Raw genomic sequence first — 16170 nt, forward strand, 5'->3', positions numbered from 1 at the left:
CCTCGGGAGTGGGGATGCTGACTGGTGCAAGGACAGGCCTCTGACCTGACAGCAGGGCTGGGCGTGGGCGTCCGTGGCACCACCTCCCCATCCACAGGACACACTCGCACACTGTGCCCCGTGCGGCCACGTGGGGTTCATTTGCAGTGATATTCTTGGATGTCCTGGTTCGGGGGTTCACACTGGTGTGGCTGTGGGCACCCTGGCTCTCACAGGCTGCTGCTCTGTCCCCGGCGACTCCAGGACCAGGTTTCCTGGTGTGTGTGCTCATGGGGCTTCCTGTCTCTGCTCCGTCCCTGGGGTGAAGGGGCGGAAGCTAGTCTTCGTGGGCTTCCTGTCTGTCCGTCATCGCGGTGGGTCCAGGGCAGGACTTAGTGACAGCCTTTCCTCGCTGTGCTGGATGTGACTGCGCCTTTACTGTGACTGAGAAACTGTAGGATATGCCTGTGGTGCCATGACTTGCGTTTTCAGTTTGAGCCCTTTGGGTCACAAAGTGAAAGTTGCCCAGCGGCATCCGACCCTTTGAGGCCCCATGGACTGTAGAGTTCATGGAATGCTCCAGGCCGGAACACTGGAGTGGGTAGCCTTCCCTTCTCCAAGGGATCTTCCCAACCCTGGGATCGAACCCAGGTCTCCCACATTGCAGACGGATTCTTTACCAGTAGAACCACAAGGGAAGCCCAAGAATACTGGAGTGGGTAGCCTTTCCCTCCTCCAGGGGATCTTCCAGACCCAGGAATCAAACTGGGGTCACCTGTTGCAGGAAGATTTTTTACCACCTGAGCTATGAGGGGTCATGGGCCCCCAAGTAATCCGAAAACTACCTGTGCATACGATTTTTAAGGGAGTTCTTGGAGCCCAGCTTAGCAGTTCCTTTTTTAGATTAATAGGTGTCTTATTACAGCAGGAAGGATGTAAGAGAATGTTACTTTAACAACATTATTCATTGTCAGGCAAAGATTTTGTGTTGGTAAAACGCAATCATTTCTATTTACTAGACAGAGTTTGTAGACCTATTCCTCACTGTTTTCTTTTTAGACTAACCAAACAGCGCAGCAGCGCACACAAGTCAGCATTTAGTATCCACCACAGCTCGAGGAAGGTCCTGTCCTCAGCTGTCAGCCACAGTGGCTCGGGCACCGTGCAGGCTGCGGCCTGTCTGCGGCCTCCTGTGCTGGATGAGTCTCTGATCCGTGAGCAGACCAAAGTGGACCACTTCTGGGGTGAGTTGTCTCTGGTGGTGTCTCCGGTTGTCCTGAGTAGAAGGGGTGTTGTGGCCGGTTTGTCATTTTGCCCCTTCCTGGTTGGGGGAGCCCAGTGAACATTTGAGGCCTTCCTCTGAATCAGATTGGAAATGCCAGGAAACCACCTCCCATGGCCAAGCGTGTGTCCTGCTGCGGAAGGTGGCATAAGGAATCTCCATTAATTGTAGGCCTTATAGGAAGTCAGTCTTGACCAGGGCCATAATACTCATTTATGGACCATTGTAACCTTTACTTTTGCTTGTGTGCATTTTGTCCTGTTTTGATCATTTTACCTAAACAGCAAAAAAAAATGTGTGTTTTTTAGGTCTTGACGATGATGGCGATCTTAAAGGTAATTATTTTCCTCCTTTTCTCCCCCACATTTCTCAAGATGGAGATTTTAGTTAGGTGTCTTCAGATTGTAACAAGCAGGTCCCATCTCTTTTTTGCAAACTCCAGGTGGGAATAAAGCCATTCAGGGAAACGGCGAGGTGCCCGCGGGGGCCGCAGAGGCGGCCAGGAGCAACGGCTACACCTGCAGCGACTGCAGCCTCCTCTCCGAGCGCAAGGGCGCGCTCACCGCCTGCTCTGCAGCCCATGGCCTGGCCTCCAGGATCTACTCCCGGGACAGGAATCAGAAACGTAAGTCTTGCTCTTTTAAAAGTGAGGAAAAGAGTTCATGTCGAAATACTAGCTATTTCATTTTCTTCTTGTCAGCCTTGTCTTAAGGCCTCGCGGTCTGCGCTATGTTACCATAGACTTGAACTCAAAGTTATCCTTTAAGAGATGCACCAAAAATGAGCTCTGTTCCTCCTCCTCTCCCAGCCTGTGTTTGATGTGGTGGGTCTTGTACCTTGGAGTGTTTGAGAGTGTCTGTTTGAACTTCAGAGTAAGCAGGAGAAACCCTCTTCCGAATGGACCACAGGGCTATGCGCACCCTTCCTTCCTAAGGGCCACAGGCTCCAGGTGCCTCAGGAGGCAGTGGGCCGTGGGCTGTCTCTATCTCTCTGGGTCACCATCCTGACTGCGGAGACAGCCCCCTGGAGCACGGGAGTGCTGGGTGGCACGTGGCACAGCAGCCTTTTTTGGCACAGCGGGGGGTCTCGTGGGGCATCCGCTGGCTGGCAGGGAGGCCTTGGGCCTCCGTGTGCCTACTTGATCAGTTCTGATCGATCCCTGGCCAGAGAGTCAGCCTCTGCCGGGCAGCTACAGAGGCTCTTCCGGGGGCCACCTGGCGGAGGTGCCCCTCCAGTGGCTTCACGGCCACTGCGATTGCTCTTTGCCTTCAGGTGTGGGAGGCTGGGAGCGCTTGACTTGAAACATACGTTTTCTTGTTTCCAAGCCCTTGGTCCCGCGTCTATGTGGTCTGAGCGCTGGTCTGCTTGGCGGGGCCGGGGGACATGCCGTGCAGGCGGACAGGGTCGGGAGGGGACAGTGCAGGTGGCGGGCGGTGTCCCTCTGCTGGTCTCGCCGTGAAGGAGGACAGCCCCAGGCTGGCTCTCAGCTCCATCTCCGCACCTTGTCCCGTGGCTGGGTGCTCTGTGGTGCCAGTTGCTGTGTTCTTGCCGTCCTCAGGGCAGAACAGCGGGGACGCAGCGAGGGGAAGGGCAGGGAATTGGTCCTGGGGTCGTCCCGCGCGCTCATGCTGCCCAGGGCTCTGCACCGTGACCTCCCCGGCCCTCAGAGCAGCCCCCCGGGATGGCTGGCCCCCTTGTCGTGGTCGCTCTTAGCATCGTCACCCCCGTCGTACAGACCAGGAAACAGGTCCAGCCAGCTTCAGACGCTTGCCGGTGAGTGACGTGGACCTGGCCCCCGAGCTGCTGGTCCTCTGGGCGCTCTCCTGGGGCTGCGGCCCAGGCCCTGCACTTGACGTGCCGCATGTTGGGCACTGAGGCTGCTGGTCCTCTGGGCGCTCTCCTGGGGCTGGGGCCCAGGCCCTGCACTTGACGTGCCGCACGTCAGGCACTGAGGCTGCTGGTCCTCTGGGCGCTCTCTTGGGGCTGGGGCCCAGGCCCTGCACTTGACGTGCCGCACGTCGGGCACTGAGGCTGCTGGTCCTCTGGGCGCTCTCTTGGGGCTGGGGCCCAGGCCCTGCACTTGACGCGCCGCACGTCGGGCATTGAGGCTGCTGGTCCTCTGGGCGCTCTCCTGGGGGCTGCGGCCCAGGCCCTGCACTTGACGCGCCGCACGTCGGGCATTGAGGCTGCTGGTCCTCTGGGCGCTCTCCTGGGGGCTGCGGCCCAGGCCCTGCACTTGACGCGCCGCACGTCGGGCATTGAGGCTGCGTTTGAAGCTTGCTGTTGCTGCCTGGAGTGCAGCGCCCTCCTCAGGGTGAAAGCACACCCCACACGCTGCCCTCGGCGTCGCCTGTCTGTGGTCATGTCTGCTGCTTGCCCCTGGCTGCGTCTTTGTCGCTGGCAGCCAGCCACTCGTCCTGACAGCTGGGGATGGTGGCCTGAGCCCCACTGCACCGTCGGTGGGGTCTGCAGAGGGAGCTTCTGGATACTCACCCCACTTCCTGCTTAAGTCGGTCTTGAGTGCCTTTGGGGAGAAAACCAGTTACGGGTCCTTTGGGCTTCTGTTCTTACTGTGCTCCTTGTTTTAGGTCATAGCAGTGGTCTGCAGAGCCAGTGCCAACTTACTACCTTTGAAAAAAATGTGTTCCTAATTATTTGAGTGAAACATTTATCAAAGAACTTTTGAAAACCTCAGAGGTGTGCAAGGAAGAAAATTAGAATAACTTGTACCCAGAGGCTCTTCTCTGTGTTGTGTGGTTTAGGTCACACTGTGTGGAATCTGTTATATGAGCACATTTACTCAAAATATGCGTAATAGTCATAAGTTAGCCCCACCCCCACGGTTTCTTTTTTCTTACATTCTCATTGCAAAATCTTTAAGTAGCACAGATAAATTCAGTCCCCTCCTTGTTCCTCCCCAGTCCCTGTCTGGCGTCCCTTCTGGAGGGACTTTGACCTCACCCTCTTCATTATGGATTAAGGAGGTGAAAGTCACATGACATGAACTCGACCGTCTAGAGCATCATTTCAGTGTTGTGTAACAAACCACCTAAACTTTGCTTTCAGGTTCCTACAGAAACTTGGAGTATGTTTTTGTTTTAGCTCCCAGTAGGTGCTTTTGCAAGTTGTTTCATTTTAAATGGTAATTGCCATGAACTTAGATTCTTTTTGATGCCTAATGTTGCATTTGTGGTTGTATCAAACTTTGTTTAGTTGGTGTGGAGGTGCACATTCAGGCTTTGCTGTTTGTACACGTCTACAAACTGTGTTTTCTTCGGGTGTGTGTGAGTTCGTGCACAAGTCTTCAGGGTAGCCAGGCCCGAAGCAGCACAGCTGTGTTACATGCCACACGTCCTGCTTGAGCCATGCAGTTTCTGAGTCTGAAACCTTCTGATTTAGGCTAAGTGCACTGTAGAAAAAAATGTGATTTTTCTGGGCTACATCAAAAAGGCCTTAAAAGCCTTGTACATGCTTTCCTTGGACATTAAACGGTGTTCAACAGATCAGGATGCTAAGACTCACGCACATGAGCAGATTCAGTTCTGCCATGAGGATCGGTGTCTGCGTGAGAAGCCTGTGGTGTTGGAGATGTGGAGATCGGCTCTGCCAGGACTCGCTTCTCTGTGCCCACTGCCCCTCGGGCCTACCTGGCCCCCGGGCTGACCCCACAGGAGGACTCAGGGAGCTGAAATCTGAAAACACAGGCTTCTGTGTTCTCTCTCTTGCCTGAGGCGACACGTCTGTCCCCCAGTAGCAGGTGCAAACCGAGGAAAGAAGGGTGGATGGACAGTCAGTCCTTTGAAGATTGATCAGTTGTCTCTGTTGCTTTGAGCAGAACTTCGTTTCTTGAACCAGGCCTAGTCTTCAGAGAACGAAGGACAGAATGGCTGTGCTTCTGGGAGAGGGGCAGGAGACTTCAGGGTCAGAGGGCTGTGACCCCAAGCAGCTGAGGTTGAAGTGGATGGCGTGGCTCGGCCTCTGCAGAGCAGCTGAGGTGCTGCTGGCCGGCTTTGAGGAGGAGCAGCTCTGACTGAGCCTGTCCTCTGCAGAAACCACAGTCAGCAGTTAAATATACTTAAAAACTGTTGCAGCTCGCAGCTTCTGAATCATTATCATCGCCGCCTAAAGCAGGTTATGTGTAGTGTCAGTTTAGATAGATTGTTCCCATTGACCTCCCAGCAGACTGACCAGGGCCACTCTCCCGCGTGGCCAGCTGAGGGTCCCATTCATGTTCTCTCACTAAGTAGGAGTCTTGTATTTTTGTTCTTTTAAATGTTGCCAATTGATGAATGAAAAATGGATTTTGGTATTTTTGATTGTCAGTGAAACAGGCCATGGATTAACCTGCTCATTAACTTTTTTCCTATTTTTACCAATCTCTGTATGAAGTTTACACTGCGTGTCAAACACAGAGGAATGTGAGTGGAGGAACACAAAGCTGACCTGACGGGGGTTTCTGGTCCCAGGCTTTTTTTGGTTCAGATCTCCATTTCACAAGTAGCCTACTGCTCTACTCAGGCCATCTGGGGAGAGGCTTGGAGCTCTGACCTCATCTCTTCTAAATCACTCGCGCTCAGATCCCTCCAGTCCCCGTGGCTTCGCGCGTGTGCCCGGACCTCACGGAGCTGAGTGGCGGTGAATGGATGGGGCCGCATCTCCCTGCTTCCAGCGGGCCCATCTCCAGGCTGCCCTGTGGTTTTCATAGGGCAGGGACGAGCCTCGTTCTTCAGCTGCCACTCCGTGAAGAAACTCTTTTCTAGTGATAGAAATTTCTAGCCACTGTGACTTGTAGACACCGCCCTGCATGTTTTAGGTTACAGGGGTTGCAGTGTCTGTCCTGACGTGCTAGGTGCTGTGGAAAGGGAGCCACGGACGGGCAGGCACCCTTGATCAGGTACCTGTAGTTAACGGAGCCTCAGTGTCCGTGTCGGGGTCTCTGTCCCCTGCTGCACAAGCTGTCAGAGCGCCTGTGAGGGGGCTGCTCCTCTCTGAGGGGCTTCTTGTGGCTGGGAGCACGGTGAGCTTGCTGGGCCAGGGGTCGGGGCAGAGGCCGTTTGCCGGTTCCTGAAGGCGGTGGTGCTGTGAGGTGTCGCGCCTGTGTTCACCGCAGCCAGTGTGGAGAGACACGCACGGCGCTGCCAGCACCCTCGGGGACGGCTGGTTTGTGGCTCTGCCGAGCAGGAGCCCACTTAAAAGCGGGTTCCAGGGAATGCCCTGGCTGTCCACCGGTTAAGACTGAGTTTTCACTGCCCAGGTTGAGTTCCTGGTTGGGGAACTAAGATCCCACAAGCTGCATGGCACGGCCAGAAAAAAGGTGGGTCCCGCCTTAGCTGAAGTACATCACCCTGCCCTGCCGGAAGAGTGACTGCTCACAGCCTCTCAGCAGGCCGCGCCGCCCGCCGTGGGGATGGCATCTGGCCGCTGGCCGCGCTCACCTCAGTGTCCTGTGCCTCATTCTTGGTGCAGCTTTTCCAAGTAGTTTTAATGAAGCTCAATTATGCATCAGAAAATTAGAGATTGAAAAGTTGTGAATCAAAAAGCTGTGAGTCAGAAAGCCATGAATCAGAAGGTATTTAAATAATTTCTTCCTCCTTTTTCCACCAAATCAAGTGCTTTCAAGGTGGAGAAAGGCACCCCTCCCCATGCGCCGCTTTGCTCACGCCCTCCCCTTGACCTGTGCGGCGTCTCTCTCTCTGCAGTTCTGGACGTCGATCAGCATTTAAATAGTAAATGAAAGTTAATACTCTCATCTTTTTATTCTTATGACCTTTTTAAAGTAAAAAATGTTATTTGAATGGCATTTAGAATGATGTTTCAAAAGTGGCTGGCGCAGGCCCACCTTGTGTGGTGCGGGCGTGTCCGGGCAGGCGGCCCCCGCCCCTCGGTGCCTGCAGAGCCTCGTCCGGCTCAGCCCCTGTTGCCTGTGTTGCAGCTCATCCCAGTCACTGTGGGAGGACGGACGCAAGAGCGCCCCTCGCTGAGGATGGCCACCTCCATGCAGATGGGGCGTCGCTGTGTAAGTATGGCAGGCCGCGTGGGCCTGCGGCCCTAAGCACCGCTGGCTGGGAGTTTGCGTGAATTGAGTTTCCTGATTGTTTCAGACTGCCATTGCTGTACACCATTGAGGTTGACAGGGTGTGTATATCTATCGTCCGATTAACTGCTTGTCCCACCCCTGCAGGCGACGACTGTAAGGGGAGGAAGCGCCTGGAAATGCACGTCAGCACCCACTCGCAGCGCTCGCGGCCAGGAGGGCTGGCAGGGACCCTGGGGCTCGCCTGGTCCCACGCAGGTTGTCTGGTGCTTCTGTCTTGTTAGTTCTGACATGTTTCTGTCATAAATCAGTGTCACAAATGCTCCTTATGTATTGTTTCTTTGTGCTTGAAATTCAAGGGCTTTGTCAAACTGACAGGAAAGTGGTAACTTTGGTTTAAAATATGGAGGCTATCATTCTTGAAAAGCTTCTCTGCAAGTGTATCTAGTATAAATGAAGCGTGTGCAGAGGAGCACATTCCAGGTGAACTGAGCGGCTGAGAAGAGGCCACCCCTGAGGGAGCGCTGTCGTCCGGGACTTGGGGCTGGGCCAGAGCTTCTGCAGCCTGTGCCTGTGCGGCCTGCGCGTGGCAGAGATGGCCGTGCTTCCAGCTCGTGCCTGCCAGCCTCTTGGCAGAGGGGCGCCTTTTTATTTAGTCTTTTTAAAAAGCTGAACTTCAAAAATTTTTGTCTCTCATTGTTAATTAATAAACATAAAGCTATAGATTTTTTAAAAAAAAGGTAAGCCTCTGATACCATGTGTCTACACATCAGCTGAGTTGGAATTACTCAACAGTTTGGGGAGTCAACACACAAATGCTGTGTGAGTGTTTAACTTTCAGTGGTTACTCTTAAAAAATGAGAACAGTTGATTTCACAAGCAGTTTTCTGCCTCATATAAGGTGTGACATTTGGCATAAAGTTTGTTGTGTTTTATTCTGTCACCCAGTGGGGCTGCTGGCTGTGATTCCAAGATATTTTTCACCAGTGAAAATCTTTCACCGGAAGATTTTCATTCTGGTGTCTGAGTGACCATTGTCTCACCCAGAGCCTGTTAACTGCTGGCGCGCATGGCATTTACTTCCTTTACGTGATTGCAGCGTCTTTCTGGTACATGTTCTGCCCACAGCCGCTGCACACGTGTGCAGAGCAGCTGCCGACAAGCCCCCGCGGGTTTATGAGAAACCCCTGCGTTTTACATCCTACGTGTCTGTGGGCAGAAGTGAGTGAAAACTGGTGCAACCCAGAGCAGGGTCCTCATAAGTTAGTGTCAGCATCGTGCTTGGATGTAAACTAGCCAGTGGCTGTTCCAAGGGGAGGCTGTGGGCTCTGGCGTGCGGGTGTGGAGCGCATGGGCGCTGCCCCGGGCCCGGGGCTGGTGTCTGAAGGCGCCCCTCCTGCCACGTCCTCTTCGGCACAGGTCAGCTCTCAGGGCAGGCACTGCGCAGGGCCAGAGCCGCAGGATGGCGTGTGTCCCGGACGCTGCTGTCGGTGTTCTGCTTGGCCGCGGCCGCCCCAGGTGCATACTTTGGCCTTGTGTGTTAGCGCTCCTTGGCTTTTGGCGGCTAAGCACCTGCAGTAAACTGTTTACCTCACCAAGTAAACATTCCATTTTCGCTGTCCGTGCCTTTAGCCCCTGTGTGGCGTGCTCTGCCCTTACTAGAAGCGGTCTCAGTCGCGCCCTGCGCTTCTGGCTGCATGGTGCTCTCTGTTTCTCGGTGTGAGGGGTCTGTGTAGGTCTGGCCGCCTGACTCCACTGTGCTTGGGAGTGCACGGGCGTGGTGTTTCCCTCTGTGTCTTGTGTGTGGCGTGCGCTCTGTGGCTTGTTTCTGCTCCTGTGTGAGCTCCAGGCGCACCTGCTGTGATGACGGAGCATCGTCCTGCATACTTCCTCCCTGCCTCCCTCTCGAGACGCTGTCAAGTGTCTGTTGACACATTTCCTGTGCTTCTGGCCTGTCTTCATAAAACCGGTCCATTAGGGATTTGCTCTTCCTAAAAACATCTCCACAGGACCTTTGTTGTTGTCTCTTCTAGGGAAGGCAGCGTCTGAAGTGTTCTGGTGGCTTGGGATTGGATGGTACCAGTTTGTTACTTTGATCTCTTGGCTGAATGTGTTTCTTCTTACAAGGTAAGGAAGCTGATACCGTGTCAGCTGGGTGTTTTAAAGAGCTGATTTTGTGCTGATTCCATGATCTCATTTGATTTAACTATTTTATGTTTTGTAAAGTGCTTTCATATTCTTACATAATTTTTCAAACCGCTTCTGTGCAAAGGGAAAGGCAGGTGTCATCAAACAAACTGGTGCAGAGGTTAGGCAGCGCGCCCCAGATCGCACAGCTGGGAGTGCTCAGGACTCGGCCTGGGCCCCTGGCTCCCTCTCCGGTGCACTTGCCCTGGCACCAGGGTGCCTCCGTGGGTCAGTGCCTGCAGTCCCTGAGTGCCGTCCTGTGCACCCAGCCCAGCGTGTCGACAGTTGAAGACCTATTGTCTTGTTCTCGTGGGCCCTGAGAACAGCCCTGCATGGGCAGGTTCTCTTGTAGGTACCTACTGACCTTGTGCGTAAAGCTAGCTGCATTTCTTGGCCTGTGGAGTTCCCGTTTAAAATGAGGGCGGGGGTTGTGTTTTGTATAAAATTACCTAGCAAGGTCAGATAGGATGGTGAGCCCTGCTTTTCGCTTTTCCCAAGTTATGTCTTTTCATTCCTAGGTGCCTTCGAAATATTTGCAAGTTTTTAATCTTGCTCATTCCACTATTACTTTTACTAGGTAAGTACAGTTTTACTTTGTTACCTTACACGACTAGTATGTCCATATGCATATGTACGTGAAGAGCATTTAAATATCTGTCATTTGAAGAACAGTGTGTGCACACGTGTGTACGGGTGCTTTTTCTCTGCCTTGAGGCGCAGGTGTTTCGTTATGGGGCCAGGGTGACGTCTTTTCACTCCTACCTGTGTTAAACTGGACGCACAGCCTCAGAGAGCAGAGAGTGGACGACCCCGCGGCCGCGCTCACCCCCGCTGCCTCCCACGCCAGCCAGCCTCTGCAGGTAATCGGTCAGGAGGCCCGCTTCCCTGGCGGTGCCAATCTGTTCTCCCAGGCGAGTTTCTGCATTGCCTGTAAACGACAGGGCAGTTCAGCTGGGCTCCTTCCCTGTTCTGAGACAGCTCGAGCAGTGCATACAGGCACACCTCAAGAGCTGTGTTAGTGCCAGTATCACACAGATTTTTTGGTTTCCTGGTGCATACGAGAGTTACGTTTATCTTATGGTACTTTTAAGTGTATAATAGCATTATGTCTGAAAAAATGTACAGACCTTGATTGAAAATACTTCACTGTTAACGAGTGCTAACCATCGTCTAAGCCTTTAATGAATCGTATGATGTTTTTGCCGGTGGAGCATTTGAAATATTTGGAGAGTTACCCGAGTGTGACACAGACGCAGAGGCCCACGCGCCCCCCTGCAGCTCGCAAGGGGCGTGGCCAGACCTTCGCCTATGCAGATGCAGCGCCTGTGCAGCTCAGTGAGGTTCTCTATTTCAGTCCATCTCTTCATTCAGTTCGTTTTCACTTAAAAACAAAGAGTTTTCCTCACTTTGGGAAACGTAGGAAGCATGAAGCAGAAAGTAGAAACCCCCACCGGCTGCCGTGTAAAGGGACCCACTGAAGAGGACGCTTTTCTGTCTTCCCCTTTGGGCTGTGTGGGTCGCAGTCGACATGTTCCTGTAGTGCTCTGCTTTGTTGTCTGCGCTCGTCCTGTCTTTTTGTCCCCTCTGGAACCTCTTACTCTCCAGGTTGGCGACGAGGCCTTCCACTGGCATCGGATGAGTGAGGTGGAAAGGCAGGTGGCCACGTTGTCGGGACAGTGTCACAGGCATGATGAGAAGCTTGGACAGCTGGCGGCTTTGCTCCAGAAGCTGCAGGCTCGGGTGGATCGGGCGGACGGCAGCAGTGAGGGGGCGTCACCCCCGGTGAGGAGTCTGGGGCGGGGGGCAGCGTCTCAAGGGGACTGGTGCTGGTGGGCTCCCGGGCTCCACAGTGACACCAGGGAGTTCTCAGGCACAGCGAGCAGGATGGCCCTGCGGTGGGCGCTACAGGGAGGGCAGTGGGTCCTTGGCCTGCAGTGGCCGGCGCTATGGTTCTCCAGCCACTCCCGAGGAGAAGCCCTGTCTGAGGACAGGGTGGGGCAGGCAGAGAGGCCTGTGGGTGTCGCCCAGGAGGGCGGGCAGGCTGCAGCTGGACACATGGTTGTCCCTGGCTTGCATTTTATTTCATGAGTAGATTGAACACAGTTGCATGAAATTTCACTATCACTGAACTGAAAATTTGCTCAAACCTGTTATTTAAAATATCTCAATATCTTGAAATAGTTAAGAGCAGCTACTAGTCCTTATGGAACCATGAGCTTTTATATATATATATGTTTCACGTCTCATCTGTTTGATTCTCAAAGAAAGGACTGTCAGTCCGTTTTCCTCAAAACCACCGTAGGGCAGGTTTCAGATGTCTGAACTTAGACCCAGAGAAGACATCCTCCCTGCAGGGTGCTGTGGCGGGCTGTGCTGTGGAGGACAGGTTTGGGCTTATTTGCGGCCTAATTTTCTCTGCTATTTTTCGTACATTTTCCCTTCCAAGACCGACCATGTGACGCTTCACCAAGAGCATGAATTGCGCATCTCCAGCCTGGAAGATGTACTTGGACAACTGACAGAAAGATCTGAGGTACTTATGCACTTGACCTTTTACTTTCAGCCCCAGCAGCGCGGTTCCCTTGACAAAAGTCAGCAGTGTCGCTGCATTCGTGTCCCCAGCCTCTGCAGGGGCTGCCCTGGGCGTTTGCTGCCATCCTTTATGAGACTAAAAAGCAGTATTTCTGACTGCCCTTTTTCCCTGGGTGGTTCCGGTGTTGCTTTAGTGCTCCCCACGTGTGTCCAACTCACGGGCTCCCAGCTCTCTTTTCGAGGGGAAGGGTCTGAGCCAGGTGTGGGGTAGGGAAGGCTCTCCTCGCTGTCTCCCACCTCTGCAAGTGTCTGTGGACAGGGAGAGGAGCAGCACCCTGACCCTTCTACAGAGGGATTTTCTGGGGGAAAGTCTGGTCTTGTCAGGTGTCGAGGAGGCAGAGAGAGGAGGCCTGGGGGAGCTGAGGGGGAGTGGAGCTGCTGCTTCAGGAGAGACCGTAGCCCTCGGGGTGGGGCTGACTGCAGACTGCGTCTGCGGGCAGTTTACTTTGTTCATCGATGGGAAGTTTCCGTGGCCCCCGCGGCAGAGCCCATGGCTGTCCCATGCTCGTGTCGCTGCCGCCATGGAGCGGGGCCTCGGTCCAGTTATGACCTGTGAACAAACCGTGTTAATGAGGCACGGCTTCGTTTGTAAATCTGCCACCTGCTGCTCCGTACCCTGCCACGTTTAAAACACTTGCTGGGGCTGGCGGAGTCTGGCTTCATGGCCTGGGTACTGGTTACGGTAGCTACTTAGTTTGAAAATCTGTCAAGCTGCTCCCAGGTGAACTGTGTGCCCCTCTGAATGGACACCATGTGTCTTTTAAAGTCTGTTGTGAAAAGTAAAGTAAACATCCCTTACCTGCCTGCCAGCAGCCAGGACTGGGCTTTAAATTAAGGGGAAGAATCCCAGATAAATGTGTTTCTGTTCCTATCTACATGTTTGTAGTCATGTATGTGACTTCCTGAAAAGTTGGTGCATAACTTATGTATTTAAACACTGTTTCTCAATCATTTTAGGCCATCCAGAAGGAGCTAGAGCAGGCCAGGCTAAGAACAGTCAGGTAGGACGTTTCACGTAATTCCTCTCCCACCTTCTGGGCTCCTCGGTGTCCCATGGGCCGCACCGTCTCAGCATGGGAGTGGCGGGGCTATGTCAGCTGCAGCCGCTGTCTTCCTGGGAGGCTCTCAGGGCACCTGAGGATGGAGGAGGCTGGGGGAGGCTTGTTGCCATCCACCTCCACACAGCACCAAAGACGCGGGGCCCTGTGTGCTCTGGGGAGCTTCCCTCCCTGGACGCATCTTGGAGGGCCACCCCAGGGTAAGGAGCAGCCATGGGCTCACAGCTCGGTGCGGTGGGCCTCCTGCTGGGGCTTCTGCTCACCCCAGGGCACGGCAGTGCGGCCCTGGGCCCTGCTCGGCAGCCTCTCGAGGAGACCTGCCTTCTGAGCCGGCGTGGCTGCAGCACGGCTGGCCTCCTCTGAGCCCTGGCCTCTCGGCAGTCCGAGGGTGCTGTGTTTGGTCCTCACACCCTGCTTGCTTCTCCTCCGCACGTTTTCCCAACGCCCTAAACCATGTGGCGCTTCCCTTGCCTGTGGGCCTCAGAGCTGCTTGTCTTTTTCACACACTTGGTTTTGTCACCCTGGCTCTCCCCGCCTTTGTTGCCTTTCTGTTACTCCAGTAACTCACTTGGACGTGAGCAGGTGGGAGCTCTAACCTCCAGTCTTCTGTCTCTGGCCTCAGTGTGTCTGTGGGTCCTGTGTCGTGGTTTTAGGCCTCAGGACGGTGTGAGTGGCAGAACTTTTAACTCCTTCAGGGCCTTTATGTGTCAAAGCCCCTCTGACAGACCGTGCAGACCCTGCAGTGTTCATCCCCAAGGGCACTCTTGTGAGATTTGAACTGTTGGTATCTCCACACAGTTGTACCTGCCTATAAACAGTGATAAATGTAACAACTACCATTTCGTAACATAGAAAGGCAGCATTAAAATAGGATTGTTAAAACCCCAAAGCCAGGTTTTTAGTTTAGTTTTCTCTTCCAGTAGCATGAAAAATTCATACTTGACTTTATGGTGATTACCAATAAACATAGCCCCATTTATGAGTTTATGAAGTCTTTCAGAATTTTAATGATAGGGGTAGGTTCTACATATTAAATGGCGTATAGGAGGTGCCCCCCCAATGGAGGCATAAACACTGCTGACAGCGGGTCCAGCCCCACCTGGGCAGGTGTGTGTGGTGCGTGTGCCGACGTTGAGGTGGGAACAGTCTCTGGGCCCTTGACCTGAACCTTGCGTGTGCTGGGGGGGAGGGGGGTTTGCCAGCCACCCTGCCTGTAACGGGGCCTCTCCCCTGATGGCGCTGTTGTCCTTCCCCTGCAGCGGGGCTGGCGAGGAGCAGCGCCTGCTTGCCCTGGTTGGGCATCTGGAGCAGGAGCTGGGGCACCTGAAAGCAGACTTGTCCAGCTGGCAGCGTGGGCAAGCCAGCTGTGAGAAGGTGGAGGCCATCCATGAAAAGGTAAGGGCCTGTTTTTATGTTTGTCATGGAAAATAAAGACACTGAATGGGTGCCTTAAGTTTTTTTAATTTCTACTTTCTTTAAAAATTTTATTTTACTATGTTTGAAGTGTTTTGAACATTTTAAATGAAATAATTAAAAATTCAGCTCCCCTCGAATTCCCACCATTCTAGTGACATGAGGTGTGAGTGCCAGGCCTATCTTTCCCTCCGGGGGCGCGCCTGTATGGCGGGGGGGGCGGGCAGTTTGTCTGTCTCCAGAGCAGACGTACATGCCTCACATCCATGCGTCAGGATGTCGCGTCAGGGCTGCCCATCCTCACGCAGAAGCAGAAGCCCCGATGCTTAGAGCTGCGGGTGGTGAGAGCACAGATGCTGCAGAGGCGCAGGCTCTGCTGAGCTGGGCGGGCAGGCAGGGATGGGTCGGTCTGTGGTACCAGGAGCCCCGAGGCTGATAACCACCGATAAATACGTAAACAACTGTAAATGTGACATTGTGCTGTTTCACAACACACAATGGCTGCGTTAAAATAGGACTGTTAAAACCCTGAAGCTGTGTATTTTTAGTTTAGTCAGTTGCTAGACTCAGCCCAGCCTGGCAGGTGACCCGTCTCCCTGAGTGGGTTTGCAGGTTGCGTGAACACATGCTCCTCGGTCCTCAGGTTGGTGGGTTGGTGACGATCTCTGCAGGGGACCTGGGGGACGGGCCTGCAGCCTCGTAGGGGAAGGCCTTGAGACGGTCGTGGGTCACAGAGACTTTGTCTTGGAGACAAGCAGCCCCACTCTTGGGACCTGGGTGCAGAGGTGAAAGAGCCCACACGTTACTGCTGAGGTGGCCCGAGGTGGGGCGGTGGCTGACACGTGTGGTAGAACATTCCAGAGTGCGCAGATGGGGAGGTCGCTGACTGGCAGCGTCACAGGAGCTGCGCTTTCCTGGGTGCTTCTGCCCCGAGCTCGTTCTCTGTGGAGCCTAAGAGGAGTGTGTGCACGCTGTGGTATCTGTAGAATCACTGCACCAGGATGCTTCCTCCCTGCGTAAAGTCACATCTGCACTTGCGTATGGGACTGTTAAATTCTCAGACTGAATTTGCAGACGAGGGCCATCGTCTCTGCACCTCGCCTGGGGCGGGGCCCCCTCCAGGCCCCTCTGGGCACCCAGGGCACCCAGACGTGCTCTCCTCTGTCTCTGCCCCTTGAATGTGTTCCAGCATCTTTGGAGGATCCTTAAGTCTCGTATGAAAGGGAGCAACTGTGTCGCATGTCTGTTGTGGGTTTTGGTCAGCTGTGTGGTCCTTCCCGAGTATCTAAGGAGATTGAGTGAAGAGCTGAAAAGATTCATCTAGAACAGTAGGTTCACGTGATACTCACCAATGATGTTTCTAGGTGGATGTCCAAATCAGAGAGACTCTCAGACTCATATTCTCTGGAGATGAGCACGATGCTTCTGTCGACTGGCTGCTCCGGAAGCTGTCTGCTCAGTTTGTGAGCAAGGATGACGTGCAGGTTTTGCTACGAGATTTAGAGCTGCAGATCCTGAGGAACATCACGCACCACATTTCTGTGACAAGACAGATGCCGACCTCCGAAACTGTAGTGTCTGCCGTGAGCGGAGCAGGCGTTTCGGGACTCACGGAAGCGGTAAGT

General features: G+C 53.9%; 1 protein-coding gene across 16 annotated transcripts in view; it reads left to right on the forward strand.

Annotated features, from left to right (window-relative positions):
• Nucleotides 1-16170, forward strand: part of SUN1 (Sad1 and UNC84 domain containing 1) — a 41815-nt gene that overhangs the window by 17771 nt on the left and 7874 nt on the right. For 10 of the 16 annotated variants that reach the window (XM_055410478.2, XM_055410480.2, XM_055410481.2 and 7 more), the window contains 15 exons: nt 1039-1223; nt 1570-1596; nt 1704-1886; nt 7194-7277; nt 7443-7553; nt 8424-8516; nt 8715-8813; nt 9329-9422; nt 10001-10059; nt 10197-10342; nt 11088-11264; nt 11929-12015; nt 13032-13075; nt 14392-14527; nt 15910-16164. In XM_055410478.2, coding sequence (XP_055266453.2) covers nt 1039-1223; nt 1570-1596; nt 1704-1886; nt 7194-7277; nt 7443-7553; nt 8424-8516; nt 8715-8813; nt 9329-9422; nt 10001-10059; nt 10197-10342; nt 11088-11264; nt 11929-12015; nt 13032-13075; nt 14392-14527; nt 15910-16164 — 1780 coding nt within the window. The remainder of the gene's footprint in view (nt 1-1038; nt 1224-1569; nt 1597-1703; nt 1887-7193; nt 7278-7442; nt 7554-8423; nt 8517-8714; nt 8814-9328; nt 9423-10000; nt 10060-10196; nt 10343-11087; nt 11265-11928; nt 12016-13031; nt 13076-14391; nt 14528-15909; nt 16165-16170) is intronic. The other 6 variants (XM_055410490.2, XM_055410475.2, XM_055410491.2 and 3 more) reach the window with 4 other exon arrangements.

The sequence above is a fragment of the Moschus berezovskii genome, chromosome 27 (assembly GCF_049115385.1).
Source record: "Moschus berezovskii isolate FMDL1 chromosome 27, NW_MosBer_1.0, whole genome shotgun sequence".
NCBI lineage: Eukaryota > Metazoa > Chordata > Mammalia > Artiodactyla > Moschidae > Moschus > Moschus berezovskii.